The 13,922-nt window shown below is 33.6% G+C and overlaps 1 protein-coding gene across 8 annotated transcripts in view; it reads right to left on the bottom strand.

Annotated features, from left to right (window-relative positions):
• Window positions 1–13,922, bottom strand: part of cdc14b (cell division cycle 14B) — an 83,826-nt gene that overhangs the window by 26,804 nt on the left and 43,100 nt on the right. For 6 of the 8 annotated variants that reach the window (XM_039758872.1, XM_039758871.1, XM_039758870.1 and 3 more), the window contains one exon: window positions 13,027–13,124. In XM_039758872.1, the coding sequence (XP_039614806.1) occupies window positions 13,027–13,124 (98 nt within the window). Of the gene's footprint in view, window positions 1–5,556; window positions 5,699–10,735; window positions 10,865–13,026; window positions 13,125–13,922 lie in introns of those variants that run through there. The other 2 variants (XR_005634336.1, XM_039758873.1) reach the window with 2 other exon arrangements.

Genomic DNA, 13,922 nt, shown 5'->3' on the forward strand with positions numbered 1-13,922 from the left:
ATATATATATATATATATATATACAGAGAGAGAGAGAGAGAGATTTCTTTGATAATATTTCATATCATTGTGAGAAAATATACCAGGTTTTTTTTTTTTTATTTGAATATACATGTCTGTGGTGCTGATCTTTAACATTCAAGGTGTTCTGAGAACACATCGAAATACAAAATATCACATTTTGGTTTAAAATAATCACAATATCCATTTAAGTCCATATTGCCAAGCCCTACTTATCAAACCTCATTTCATTATTATAAGACACTGACAAAATATAGTCTCCCAAAATCTTGAACATACTGTTGCAATGAGAAAAAAAAGTATATTCTATTCATCGATTTACTGTACCAATTTCCCATGAACGGAGTCAAAGATTAATCAATTCAGGTTAAGTATCTCAAATCAATAATTTCAAAATTGAAAATGCTCCAAAATCCTAAAGTTTTGGTGCCCCAATAAGACACCATCTATTTTGCCTCCAATTCATTTTTTTCCTGCCAAGAGGATGTGAACAACCAAAGCGCAGATTTCAAATGGACTTATTAATTCTGAAATGGAGTCTGGTCCCTCATGAAGCACCAAGAACCACAACGTTGCGACACACAACGTGTGGGGGTTTTGGTGGTGTTTAGTTTGCTGCGGTCGGTTGTCCCTGTGAAGCCTCACAAAGCTAGATACATAATTGATGACTGAGGTTGGGGTCTTTCTTGAAGCAGCAAGCTCCACGAAGCACCATTACTTGGTCAACTACCAATTGGGATGGCTGTGAAGCACATCAAAGAGAGACAGAGGCTGCATAACAGTTTCAATAGGGTGTGCTGGGGGAGAGCAGCACACGTATAAAGCATAAGACGCCACAAGTAAAAAATTCCACACCAGGGGTTCAGGTTTACAAAAACATTGCTTAGATTTAAGAAAATACACATATGCCAAAAAATACGAAAATGCATATAGCAAAAAAAAAACTTATTTTAAAAACCTGGATAATGCAGATTTCTACACAATTTACCCTTATAAATCGTCTTGTAAATCTGTGTATCATTGCAGATGATTGCAGGTGCATTAAATTGAATTTCACTGCTTGTGTTTAACAAAAGCAGCTTTATTCTTGCTAGAATTTGGTTCAAAGTATTTGGAAACCAGGATCAAGTGTTTTTGTAATTATGTTATGCTTAAAATTACACACTCCAAGACATGTTATTAACTACAAATACATAATAGATAATTATTCTTAGCAAAATTGTCAAAAAAGTCATATATTAGTAAATCACATTATAATATGTGTGACATACAGCCAAACTGCAATATTTTGTACCAAGTTAAATCATGGGAAAGCAAGTGTAACAAAACGTTTTTTTTGGCTCATGAGAATTACATTTACATTTTTGGCTTGGGTGCAGATAAGAAATGGATGAAGTAATGCACATATTCAGAAAGCAATTGGGTTGCAGCATGCACACAACTTAGAGAAATCATAGCTTCTTTGTTAGACTGCATCACAGTTATTAAAAGTAACCAACATAACTATTTATGATTACACAGTAACATATGCTGCCAGTTTGGTAAGGCTCATTCTATTCTGGGGAAGTTAATTGTTAAACTTACCCCACCACTTACCACCCTGGTTTTGCACTTGCCAGCAAGGAAGCTTTTTTCAACAAAATGATTTAGGGGTATCAAATATAAACAAGGATTTTATTAATTGAATGTTTTTGTATTATTTCATTCATTACATAAAAAGATTTTATTAAATTATTTTATATACAAAATTATTCTTCTTATGCACTATATCAGTTAATAATATGATAGCATGTAGACTACTGCATACAGTATTTATAGCAAAAATCTGCCATGATATTAGTTTTTTGTTAATCATCTGCAAACAGACCACCACTGACATACACACACACACACACACACACACACACACACACACACACACAACCCTAAAAAAATAGATACCTACATACATTCATTGCCTTACTGTGGAAAAAAGATTTGACCGAGTACTATAAAAAAAATTACCTTTAAATACAGCTAATTTTGAAGAATAGGAAAAAACTAAATATCACTGAAGATCCTTATTACACATTCAGAAGATTCAAATTCGTTAAATTGCAACAACTCTGGAAATTTCAAAACTTACCACATTATTAGAATGCTGAGCTAAAAAAGCATTCATTAAACCTGAGGGAGCAAACTGGTTGTCCATTCACTGTTCATATCTGCTCTAACACTTAATAATTTTAGTTACTTTCATTAAAGAACCTTTACAAATCTGTAAAACAAATCAATAGTTTCAACTTTATATTGGGTGCAGCAGAAAGATCTATAAGTAATAAACGAAATATTTAAAGGAACTCTTGCTGTTTTGTTAAGGTGGGTTGCACAGTATAAAGCATTACCAATATATGAATTAATGTACACAGCAATTAAAGCAGTAACAAGACTATGCTGCAGATTAACAAAAACAACACCACCACCACTTCGCTGGAATAAATACAGAATATCCACTCAGAAAGAATGTTAGCATCACCAGTAAATCTATTCCCTTTTTGGTGTTTTGGGGGTGGGGGCCTAACTGAAACAATAAAGGGTTTCATATTTTCTTTTGTTAGAATATGCTTAAAGTTTTAATTGCAGCAAACTGTCTAATCCCTTTCAATACATGTATCGGGTGCCAATGTAAATTGTCTGATTTTTACTACAAAAGACAAGTATGTTAACCTTTTATCTTCTTGAGAAATATTATGAACATTTTACAGATTTACAGCTTTTTTAAAGGTTTACACTTTGGTTATTGTTGGTTTCTGTGTCATACAGTATACATTTTGGAAAGAAACAAGTACTGCATAATTAAAATAATAATCCATATTTATAATTACGCTTGAAGAATTAGGAATATCTAGAAAGTACATGGGGGGGGGGCAAAAAGCATGTATAAATATAGTAAATGTGCAGTTAATAATTTAAAATGGTTACAATCTATAAGAGCATACATTTAAGCAGTGTTTAACTGCCAATATCTACCAACTGAATCAATGTGTGAGAATATATGTATTTTCTTTTTTGGCAAATGGTGCAAACTACTTTTTTTTGTTTTAAATTAAGCTTTGTTTTAGGTAAGAACATAACAGAGAAAATTAAACAATATGATAGCTTGTAATTATGAGAAGTATTTTATTTTCATTACTGCCATATACTTTACAGATAAATATTTTCCCTACATATTTTATTAACTTAAAAATGGATGTCTTTCAAGTGAATTTTTATTCACTTTTGTGTTTCCATGGTCAATGAACAAAATTTCGATTTGCTTATAAGAAATGAACACAAGAAACCAGTGGTCCCCAACTTTACTTATAAAAATGTCTAAGTTTAGTCTTTAATATAGAACATTTGACTTCTCTGCATCTGGTTATGCAGGAACTAAGACTACATTCAAAATTACCAGGCAGATTTTGTGCCTTTATGTGACACAAGTCTGATGTTTTCAGGATTATGGGAAAACAAGTCCAATTTTTTTTTATAGCTGATCCAGTAATATGATATCAGTGATCATTATCGACCCCAAAAAATAAATAATAAAAAACCTCTAGAGCCAAGCTAACATTTCTTCAATGCTAGGTTCTGGATGCTTTATCAGATACCAACTTCTCTACCTTCTTTATTTAGGAGTAAGATTACTAGCTAAAACACTTGCCCAGAGAAACATTTAAGAAATTAATTTACATTTACCTATTGATTTATAACCTTATGACTTAACCCAAGTAGGGAAACAAGTTGACAGAGTGGGTTAATGTGAAGACAATGAGAGAGCATTTTGTAGTTTTGAAAAGAAAAAAAAAAAAAGTTATAGGGAAGTCCATGATAAGCATATATCTCACATTACTGACAATGTGTGCTGCATCAGGGTAAAACCTTGTACTGGGTGGTAATGTTAATGGTGATTTGGGAACAAATGTTAATGTGTAAAAACAGTTCAAAATGACTTCAACGTCTGTAAATGAAAGGTTAACAGAGAATGTATTTAAGCAATAATAATGTGCAACCCCCTGTTTAAGAGGAAGGCAGTCAACAGGATTTGAATGTGACAGTTTAGAAACACTATAAGCAGACAAATTATAAAGGACAAAATATACCATGACACCATGTGAAGGCAAACCCTATAAAAAGGGATTATCAGCAGATGATCATGGAAGATGAAGATTAGGAGAAAGCAGATGCTCAAGTATGAAAGACAAAATTACAAAAACATGGTTCAGCTGGCAGCCAAAAAGTGGTAGTGGACTGTTGGCACAACAAACACTACTGTGGAAAAATATTAAGAGAGAGGATGAATCTGTTTAAGAGGAGATGCATTTTAAAAAAAAAAAAAAACACGGGCATGAACAGCTGTCAAAAATTTAGAAATTAAGATTGTCCTAGGTAATAATGGAACAGAGAACATTTGGATATACATTGAAAGGTCGCTAAACAGAGCAACAAAGACAAGCATTTGAAAGAAGTTTGCAGAAACACACTGAAGATGATGATGGCAAATAAAGCCAGAGGGGCAACCAGAGTGACATCTAAAATGCCAAGACAATTAAAGGTCCTGAATTTGAATGGCTGACAGCAAAGCAGTTTCAAAAGAGAATACAGTGAAATATAAGGATGTTGAAAATGTTCTTATAAAGGTGCAGCCTGATGGATGGGTTGCAGGTGTCAAGTGCATCTTCTTGTCAAATGTGAGCTAAAGTGAAGTCAAATGCTGATATAGCAAGCAAAGTCCTAGATAGGCAATCCAAAAGTATGGAGCTTTTGTTTTTTCTGATGCATGCTGAATAATGGTTACAGGTAGCAGAGTGGGAGACAGCTCCTGAAACAACTTCCACACTTGCCATAGCCTTAGCACTTAAAAGGAAATGTTTACACAAGCTGTGTAAGTATAACACCTGTGATTGGGATGAAGTTAATGAGTTACAAGGAGAAAAAAAAAAAGGTGGAAACATTAATCAAGATTAAAAAAAAGCAACAGTTGTTATTAAAAGAGGTAAATTACACAGTGAGGAAAAACATGCTGGTGTGAAAGGTATGAGGCCAACTGACTGGCCAAAATAAGATGCAGATGTATGTGTTGGTAGATGATATGGCAAGGGTGCATTTTATCTATAATGGACACCTAAGACAATAAACATTGGTAAAGAAAATCTGTGTGGAGCTAAATTGCTAGGTGAAGACAAATATGTGATGTGTGTCTAATTAAATTTAAGCAAAAGAGATTTGGTAAATCATGCAAATTCTTTATAAAAAATTAAAAGTAATACAAGTCCTCATAGGGTGAATTTTACAACAGTAAAACACAAGTTTCTTTCATTCCCAGCTCTTGCAACAAAATAAGAAAAGAACGATTGTAAAGAAACGTTAAATCTATAATCAAAAACTAAAGTGGATGCTCTGTGTTTATGTAATGAACTTAGTCTAACAGTTATCATCAAGCACAGGGACTAACCAAACAAAAAATTTGATTTGCTTCAACAATTACTTTAAAAGGAAAGTAAACAGCACACTTACACTGCTACTTTTGGAATCCTCTGCTGCTTACTATGTTCCTAACCTATCTATACAGATAAGCAGGATGGGAGAAAGGAAGCCACAAACAATCCACCAGATGACAATGCTACACACTGTAGAGACCAACACTGCAATCAGCCATCTAGAAAGTGGGAGGAAAGAAAGATGAAGAGGGAATAAAGCAAACGAAAAGTGGGAAAAGCAGACCTAAGCTAACTGCTTTGCTGCATATGATTTTTATAAATGTACATTTAATACAAGAAATACAGACTGGTGTAAAGACTATAAGGCACAAAACTAAACCTGTGTTGTAGAAGCAATACAGTTCACAATGTATGGTATATTATTTTCCATCACCAACTCACCTGTAAAGTTTAATAATTGAACTTTGATGAACCTTACATCAGTTGCAATTCTTGGCTCCGAGATAGCTGGCAAAAACACTACACACTATGATTTTAACCACTAATCATTTTATGTGGAATGGTCTTATATGCAGTTCCAGAAAACTGACTCAGTAGGTTGCTTTCCCCTTACCTATTTTAGTCTTCATTTTTCTACCATACTTTTGTATGTTGCAGCAGAAGCAAAAGGAACCAAGGAAACTAACAGATGTCCTGATGGGCTGGGCATAACTATTTGGTAGGGAAAATAAAGTATGCCTGTGCCCCTGAAAGACCTAGCAGTGCCTCCCTCTTTATAAGGCTTAGGTTTATTAAAAAAAAAAAAATTATGGAGGATTAAATGAGATGAAAGCCTGTCAAGTTTAAGGGCTGGTTTATTCTTCACGGTCATAACACGTATGCACATGCATCATCGCTGCCATGCGTTCCATGCATTTACTGGACGCATGTGCGATTTGCAGAACCAGCAAAAAATTGGGGGGCACAGTGTATTCATGTTGGAGTGTGATGTCAGAGTCTTTGTTTACTATCAACATGTAACAGCATGCCATTTTGCAGATCCTACCAGATCAATGTGTGTGCTTCGATGCATCGTTTGATGTGGTGAAACAAAATCAAACTTAAATGCTGACACAGAAATGTATTTGTGGTGCTTTTCTAAATCTATTTCTCACAATACAAGTGTCGCATATTCCCCATCATAACGATGCATACAGGTCTCACATACCATCTTTAGTACAGCCTTTTTTTTTTTTGCAATTTCTCAACAGCATCAGAATGTAGGGATGTGTATTTGAGCCACAAAGTGAAAAAAAAAAAAAAGTTAAGAACTCAGTGATGGGGGAAAGGTCAGTTTTATGATTAAAGTGCAAATTTCAAATTAATCTCATAGTTTATTTTGTCATTAAAGTAGAATGTCTTAAATATCATCTTAAAACCAAGCCTGCTGTTAAATCGCTATGTGCTTCTGGGGCTTCCTCCATCACTGACAGCAGCAATAGGCAGTGATTGCCACATAGAACACTTTATGATATTCCAGTTCTCTGCCCATATAGAATCCTTAGCTTTATACTTGATAGGGCTTTCCTGATTAAATGTGTATTAAATCATGTTACATTTTACAGATGAATCATTAACTTCATTTGACCTTCTTAGCATGAGACCCAAGCGTCACTTGGGCTGTAAAAACAGTGCAAAAAACATTAGTCCCAAGCATCACCCGGGCAACTGTATAGACGCATCTTGCATAAGCGTTAGACCCTAGGATTACTCAGTCTGTAAAAGTGGCAACAGCATTAGTGCGGAGCATAGCTTGGGAAACGACATAGGTGTGTCTTGTGTTCATTATTATAATTTGTATCATTATACTTTCTATACTTCTGACTTTGAACTTTGTGTTTTGCATATTTTACAGTAGAAACATGAGATTTAATATCTCATTTTTTAAGGCAAAAAATGAAACTTTTTACCATGTTTTTCACAAAAAAAAGAATGCTAAGGAGGTTGAACAATTAATGCTGTCAATAATTTCCCATGTGGGGGCAGTGGCACTGCTGCCTCACAGTAGGGAATCATGTCCCTGGTGTTCCCTGCCTTGAGTTTGCAGGTTTTCCAGGAGGATTTCCATAGTGTGCTCCAGTTTCCTTCCAAGGACATGCATGTTTGAGGATTTCATTATGCTAAAATAATGCTAGTATGTTCATTTGCATTCACCTTGCGATAAGCTGATGCCCCACCAGCTTATCACAATTGTGATTGTTTCTGCCACACATCCGATGCTGGCTGGAATGGGCGGGTCCCTGGATTGATGGATATAATCATTAAACATCCATCCTTTTCAGAGACATTATGGCAAGATGTCCTAAAAATTTAATTGATGTTTCCGGCAATTCACAACACAGCGAATCCAAATGTTGTTTTTTCACCGTGATGATATCTGTGCCACCTAGTGGAATCATCCAGATTTAGCAGGCGCACATGTCACGTTGTGTGAAGTATAAACCCAGCCTTACAGGTTTTAGTAAGAATTGTGTGAAATATACAGTCTTGCCATTTTATAATTGTGAATATTCAGAATCCATATGGTGGTTTGTAATTGATTTTTTTTTCCTTTTTGCTCATTGAGAATGCAGTTTCAGTCAAGTGATCCAGAGTGAATGTTGTTGCTAGATGTACTTTAATTAAACTGTACATTATAGGGATAAACATATTGGTATAAACCTATGTTAAATCAATGGCATTTTATAAATAGCAATTAATCAGTATCTGTGCGGTCACTAACTGCAAATTTTGAGTATCACAACAGTAATGGACAATCTTATCAATATATATATATATATATATATATATATATATATATATATATATATATATATATATATAAATAATAATAATAAGTACACACACACACACACACACATACACACTGTTAAGGTAGAACAAAGGAAATTTGTCCCTGCTTTTATTTACATTGAATGATTTTGCTAACAGCTTTATGTTTGTACTTATCTTTCTGCAAGCTGGGAGTTTAGTTGTGGATGAGCCTATTTGTGCGTATAGACTTATATTGATATTCCAACTTGAACTGGCATGACTAACTTGAGACTGCTTCATCTGGACTGCAAACCTGAGGAATCACTTCCATTCTCAGAATAATAGGTAAATGGAAATATTGCCAAGTTAGAGGCACAAGATGCCCACAAAAGTGAAAATCCACAAATACATTTTTGGCAAGTTTATTGCACTAAATAAGATGCAGAAAAGTTGCGAGAAAAAACACACACATAACATGATCACTGCACAAGTAAATCACGTACATGCGGCTGGCTGCTGAGACAAAGATGGTAGTAAACGATTAAAAACAAGTAATATGACATATTTTATGCTTTGAAGACTTACCCAGCTTATGTTCTAGCACAGACAACTATAGATGCATCCGCGCACAATGGAAGCACCCTCTGGTTTGTTTTTAGTTCAAGCATTGTGTAACACTTTACAGAAGCAGTTAAATATCAATCTCACAGATATTCCAATTTCTGCCTACACAATCTTTCATCTTTGCCAAGGGTCTGGGTTATTTCTCTCTCTGATTTTATGGACAGTTACCTATCATTTTTAATGTTGGATTGTGTAAATGTAGGTAGAAACAATTTACAGAACTGTTTCACCAATAAGCGCACGTTTTCTTGTCCAGTTAATGCGTGCACACACAAGGCGGCACACTTATAAAATTCTGGAGGTAAGCAATGGTCAAGGCAATGTGCATGTGCCAGGACTAGAGGAGAAATTTGTCACATGCACCACAATGGACTATGCTGGCGATGCAGGTGTGTCGAGCATACACGGGTCTTACTAGACTGCTTTAGTTTTCTTGACATTTTCTAGCCTACATGCATTGTCTGCAATAGGTCCAGTTTTTGCATTCAAATAGATGATGGTTAGATTGACTGAAGATTCTGAGTTGGACCAGTGTTAGTGCTAGTGTGGGTGTGCTTCTGAGTGAGCTTCCTTTCCAGAGTTCCTTTCTACCTCACACCCAGCAGTGTTAGAGTAGGCTTCAGCCTCCATGCCATTAAAATAGACTCACAGGATTGAGAATTATTGTAGGTACACTGAATGAGATACTTGAAAGTTGCTGCATAATGCTTATCCTGTCAAAGAAGATATTTTGAACTATCTTCCACAATACAATATTGGCACCTCATGATTACTGGCAGCAGACTAGCAGACTAGCATCAGTTGGTACTACTCAGATGTTTACTGGTTTAAAAGTTCATAAATATTTAAAGGAGGACTCTTAAGTGGTTCCTTACTTACAATCATGCCTTGTTTGCTTCTACAGCGGGAGGCACTAAATTCACAAAATTTACTGTAAAGACATTTATCTTTAAACAACAAATTACATGGATCCCAACATGCCCAATCACCCCATTGTTTGGTTGAGCAGAGCTGCTTAGTTGCAGTTTTTTTTTAATCTGGACCTACTGACAATGACAGACTGACCAGCAACAACACAGGTATATATGAAAAACATTCACAGACTCAAATTCTGTTGAGTTTTGCAATACGAGTAAATTACTCTCCTATGGCAGGTGAAAGAATATGGAAACCAATGTTATTTTTATGTGCAGGGTAGGCCTAGGTAAGCGGGAACTATGAACCCTTGCTTATTTTCCAAGAAAAGCAACTGATGAGGGATTTAGTCCAAAGCTGGCAAGATATGATAAAATTATTACAGGAAAATCTAACCCATAATGCATTCTAAATCTGAAATCAGAGCAGAGATTTATTTTTTAAATAATACATTTTTTCTTTCTTACCCCCCAATAGATTAGTTTTTATGCATTTCCTTATGTTTCTATTGATTTCAAAGGTCATTTAATTTTTTTCTTCAAAAAACTAAGCAAAAACATGCAGAAAAAAGAATGAATTTACAATATAGTTTTTTGTTCTAGGTATTAAAAACACCAAGAAAACCAAAAATGCAGTAGACAAATGTTTTGTAATCTTGTTTTTTTTTCAGATGCTCTACTGAAATTATTTTTGCATTAAGGATCCAAGTTGTCTTAGATCCCTTCCTTTAATAAAACGTTATTGTATATGTTAAATCTACAAGTATCAGCAAGTACTTCAACTTTCAGTCACACTTCACACACAAGAAAGCTCATATGCTAGAATAGGACACAAAAAACATTATCCAACACTGAGCATTTTTAGCATCATAAAGATAACTCCCATTTTTACACAGAGTAAGCCATATTCACTTACCTTACAATATTATTTATATTTTACACATATACTTTCCTCACAGGCATCACTGAAGAAAGTTGAGTTATCTTTTCAATTTCTGACAACAGTAAGCCCAGACAGCACAGAAGAGACTGCAACATTTTATTGCTGCTTGCCTGTTGTGTAATAAAATTACTTTCAATGTCTTCATCACATTTCTGTCACAGGTGTTGCCATGGTATGAGTAAGCAAACATATTTTGCAGATGTGTAAAAGCATCATTTTACTTCCCAGCCCCCTTCATTTTAAAAGATAAAAACTTAACTGACTACTTAGCTCTAAAATTAGATTATCAAAAACACACAAAATGAAATACAGACATAAAAAACGTAATAATCAAAGATGATTAAATATTTGCAAATATATGCTATATAGGTAAGAAGCTTCAATAGTGAAATATAAGAGCCTTCAATATTAAATTTGAATAATAAGGTATATAATGAACAGTGAAAAAAAACTTTCTGGTTGAACAGCAAAATCTAGTCTTTACTCTTCAACCTGAAACTTCTTGATTTAAATGTAATTATTTATACCTGTACTTTTCTAAGTAAACTTAACTGAATAAAAAAAATTGTTGCTGCTGAAAAATTCTGCACTAAATTTTCATAAATAAATGAATACATAAATAAGCCTCAAGGAGATTTTAAGAAATATATAAAAAAACAGTAAACTACAAGTAGTCTGAAAGTCATGACAGTATTTTAACAAAAGAAGCATTTGTGGAAAGGTGATTGATCTTAATCTGCACATGCAGTATTAAACAATATAATGTATAACTTAATCCAAACATTAACTTCTGTTTCTTATTTCCCAAACTGAATAATAAAATACTAATGTTTGATTGGTACAATTTTCAGCAGTGATGTACAAAAAAAAATCCATTTGTGTTTATAACAATATGTAACTTTACTTTGCCAACCTAAAAAAAAAAAAACCCACAACACACATCTTTTCCTAATGCTACATAAGCATTGACCTCGGCCATTTTTCTTATTAATACCATTATCTGACAATTGCTAACAATCAGACAATCCTCGAATTGCATGGGTCATTGAACAGCTCATACATTTTTACTAAATTGTACATTTCCTAACCCTAATACCATTTCAAGTGGGAAAACTAATAAACAACTTAGTTTTCTATTTTCAGTAAAATTATGCTAATAACTTTGTACTAGGAATTTTGGAAATCAAGCTAACTCATTCAGAAACAATGTGCGTCAGTACTTGCCATGCTTATTTCTACATCTTACTGCACATCAAGGAAAGATCATGATGAAAAGGAATTTTGAAATTTCTTAAAGTATTCTCCTTGGTAAAAGTCAAATTTCTATCAATAATAGTCTGTAAGGAGCTTAAAAAGTATATGTACAAGTTCATACTAAAAAAATAATCATTTAATGCCACATCCAACATGACAGATGCAACTCTATACTAAATAAAAAATTTGAAATGCTACAGTTAATAAAAATTTAGCTGTAACAAAAACAGGATAACTTGGCAACAATAACAAAAAGATACCAGTGATATAGCAGTTAAGAAATAATTCACATTATTATCAAGACAGTAAACTACAAGTGAAACTGTACGCTACACTGAAGCACACATTTCAAAGACAGAAATTCAAGTTACTGAATCTCTTACCACAGGCAAAAAACTGAAAATCTCAACTGATGCAATACATGAGGTAGAATATTTACATGAGTCTTGCTATTATACCAAGCAAAGATAGAATCAATAAAACTATATGCAAACACAAGCAAAGACTATCCACTAAATGAAATCGGGGGGTTTGGAACCTCAATCACTAGGTTCATCTTTACCAACTTGACTGTCACATATACTGTATAGTAACACACCATCTGAATGTGTTGAGTTATTAAATGTAAGTGATAAAAAAACCTTAAACTGGCATCTATGAAATTTATCAAACTGTTCATAAGAAAATGTATATTTTTTAAAAATATATACATTTTATGCACACCAAAATACTTAAGATTGCATTGTATGCCAGCTTTACTTTTACACAACAGTAACTGCATTTATTTCAACCCTAGTCACTTTTCAAATAAAGAGAGACAATAAGAGACTGGGATAGCTTGACAGCCAATGACAAAGTCAAATCAAAATTCTTAGTGAAAAGTTTTTAAAAAGGTTTGCCATCATACATGTATTTATCATCCAGTGGAAGACTGCATAAGACAATCTAAAAGAACTCTTTTATAAAAAAAAAAGTACTCTAAATGTCAAACTACTACTGAAAGGCGGAAAATACTTACGTTAATGACCCTGCTGAAATTCTAGCTTGTCTTTTGCTTTTCAAGGCACGTAGTTTATCCCCTTGAGTAATGCTACTCCTTTCATCCTCAATATCATACTTGGTGGAGAGAAAAAAATAAATAAATTAATAAATAAAAACCTATATTTGCACGCTATTAACATTACATCCGTTTTTAAATTATAACACAGTATTCCAGGGTTTCCAGCTTAAACTGAAATAGAAGCATGGCTTCAATATGTTAATACTAATTTAGCTCTGCTATTGTCCTCAGTTGTAAAACACTCTTGTTTTGATATACTTAAAGCTATAGTAATATAAGAAAGATGACTGTATCCAGAAGCTGGAGAAGAGTAGAGGAAACAAACAAAAAAAAAAAAAACAAAAACCCACACAGACTGAAAATGTCAGAGAGGTGGCCATAAATATTAGCAAGAATATAAACTAGACGATGCTTAAAACTGGGAGATGCGACATATCTAAGGATTTTTAGATTTTGTTAAGACACCCTTCAAATTATACAGTGATAGACAGCTTAATAATATCAAAAAGTGAGTTTAGATAAGAATAGACAACTTTAGATTTAAAATTGTGTGTTGTATGGATAGTTACTTCCTGTAAGGAATAAATTATTGTTTTGATGAACATAGTCACAATACCAACGAAGACAAATTAAGGAGCAGTTAGATAACTAATAGATTATAAAATAAGGATTATTCATTACAATAACGATTTTATTCCTTGTCCTATAAAATATTTTAAGACTCAAATGCTGAAACATATTTCACTTTTTTTTTTTGTTTAGATACTCTAAATGATCTGTCTAAAACATCCAATGAGCTTATGTAACTTATGCTTTACTTCTGCAACACTCAGAACAGAGGTTGCATACATCCA

The sequence above is a fragment of the Polypterus senegalus genome, chromosome 7 (genome assembly GCF_016835505.1).
Source record: "Polypterus senegalus isolate Bchr_013 chromosome 7, ASM1683550v1, whole genome shotgun sequence".
NCBI lineage: Eukaryota > Metazoa > Chordata > Cladistia > Polypteriformes > Polypteridae > Polypterus > Polypterus senegalus.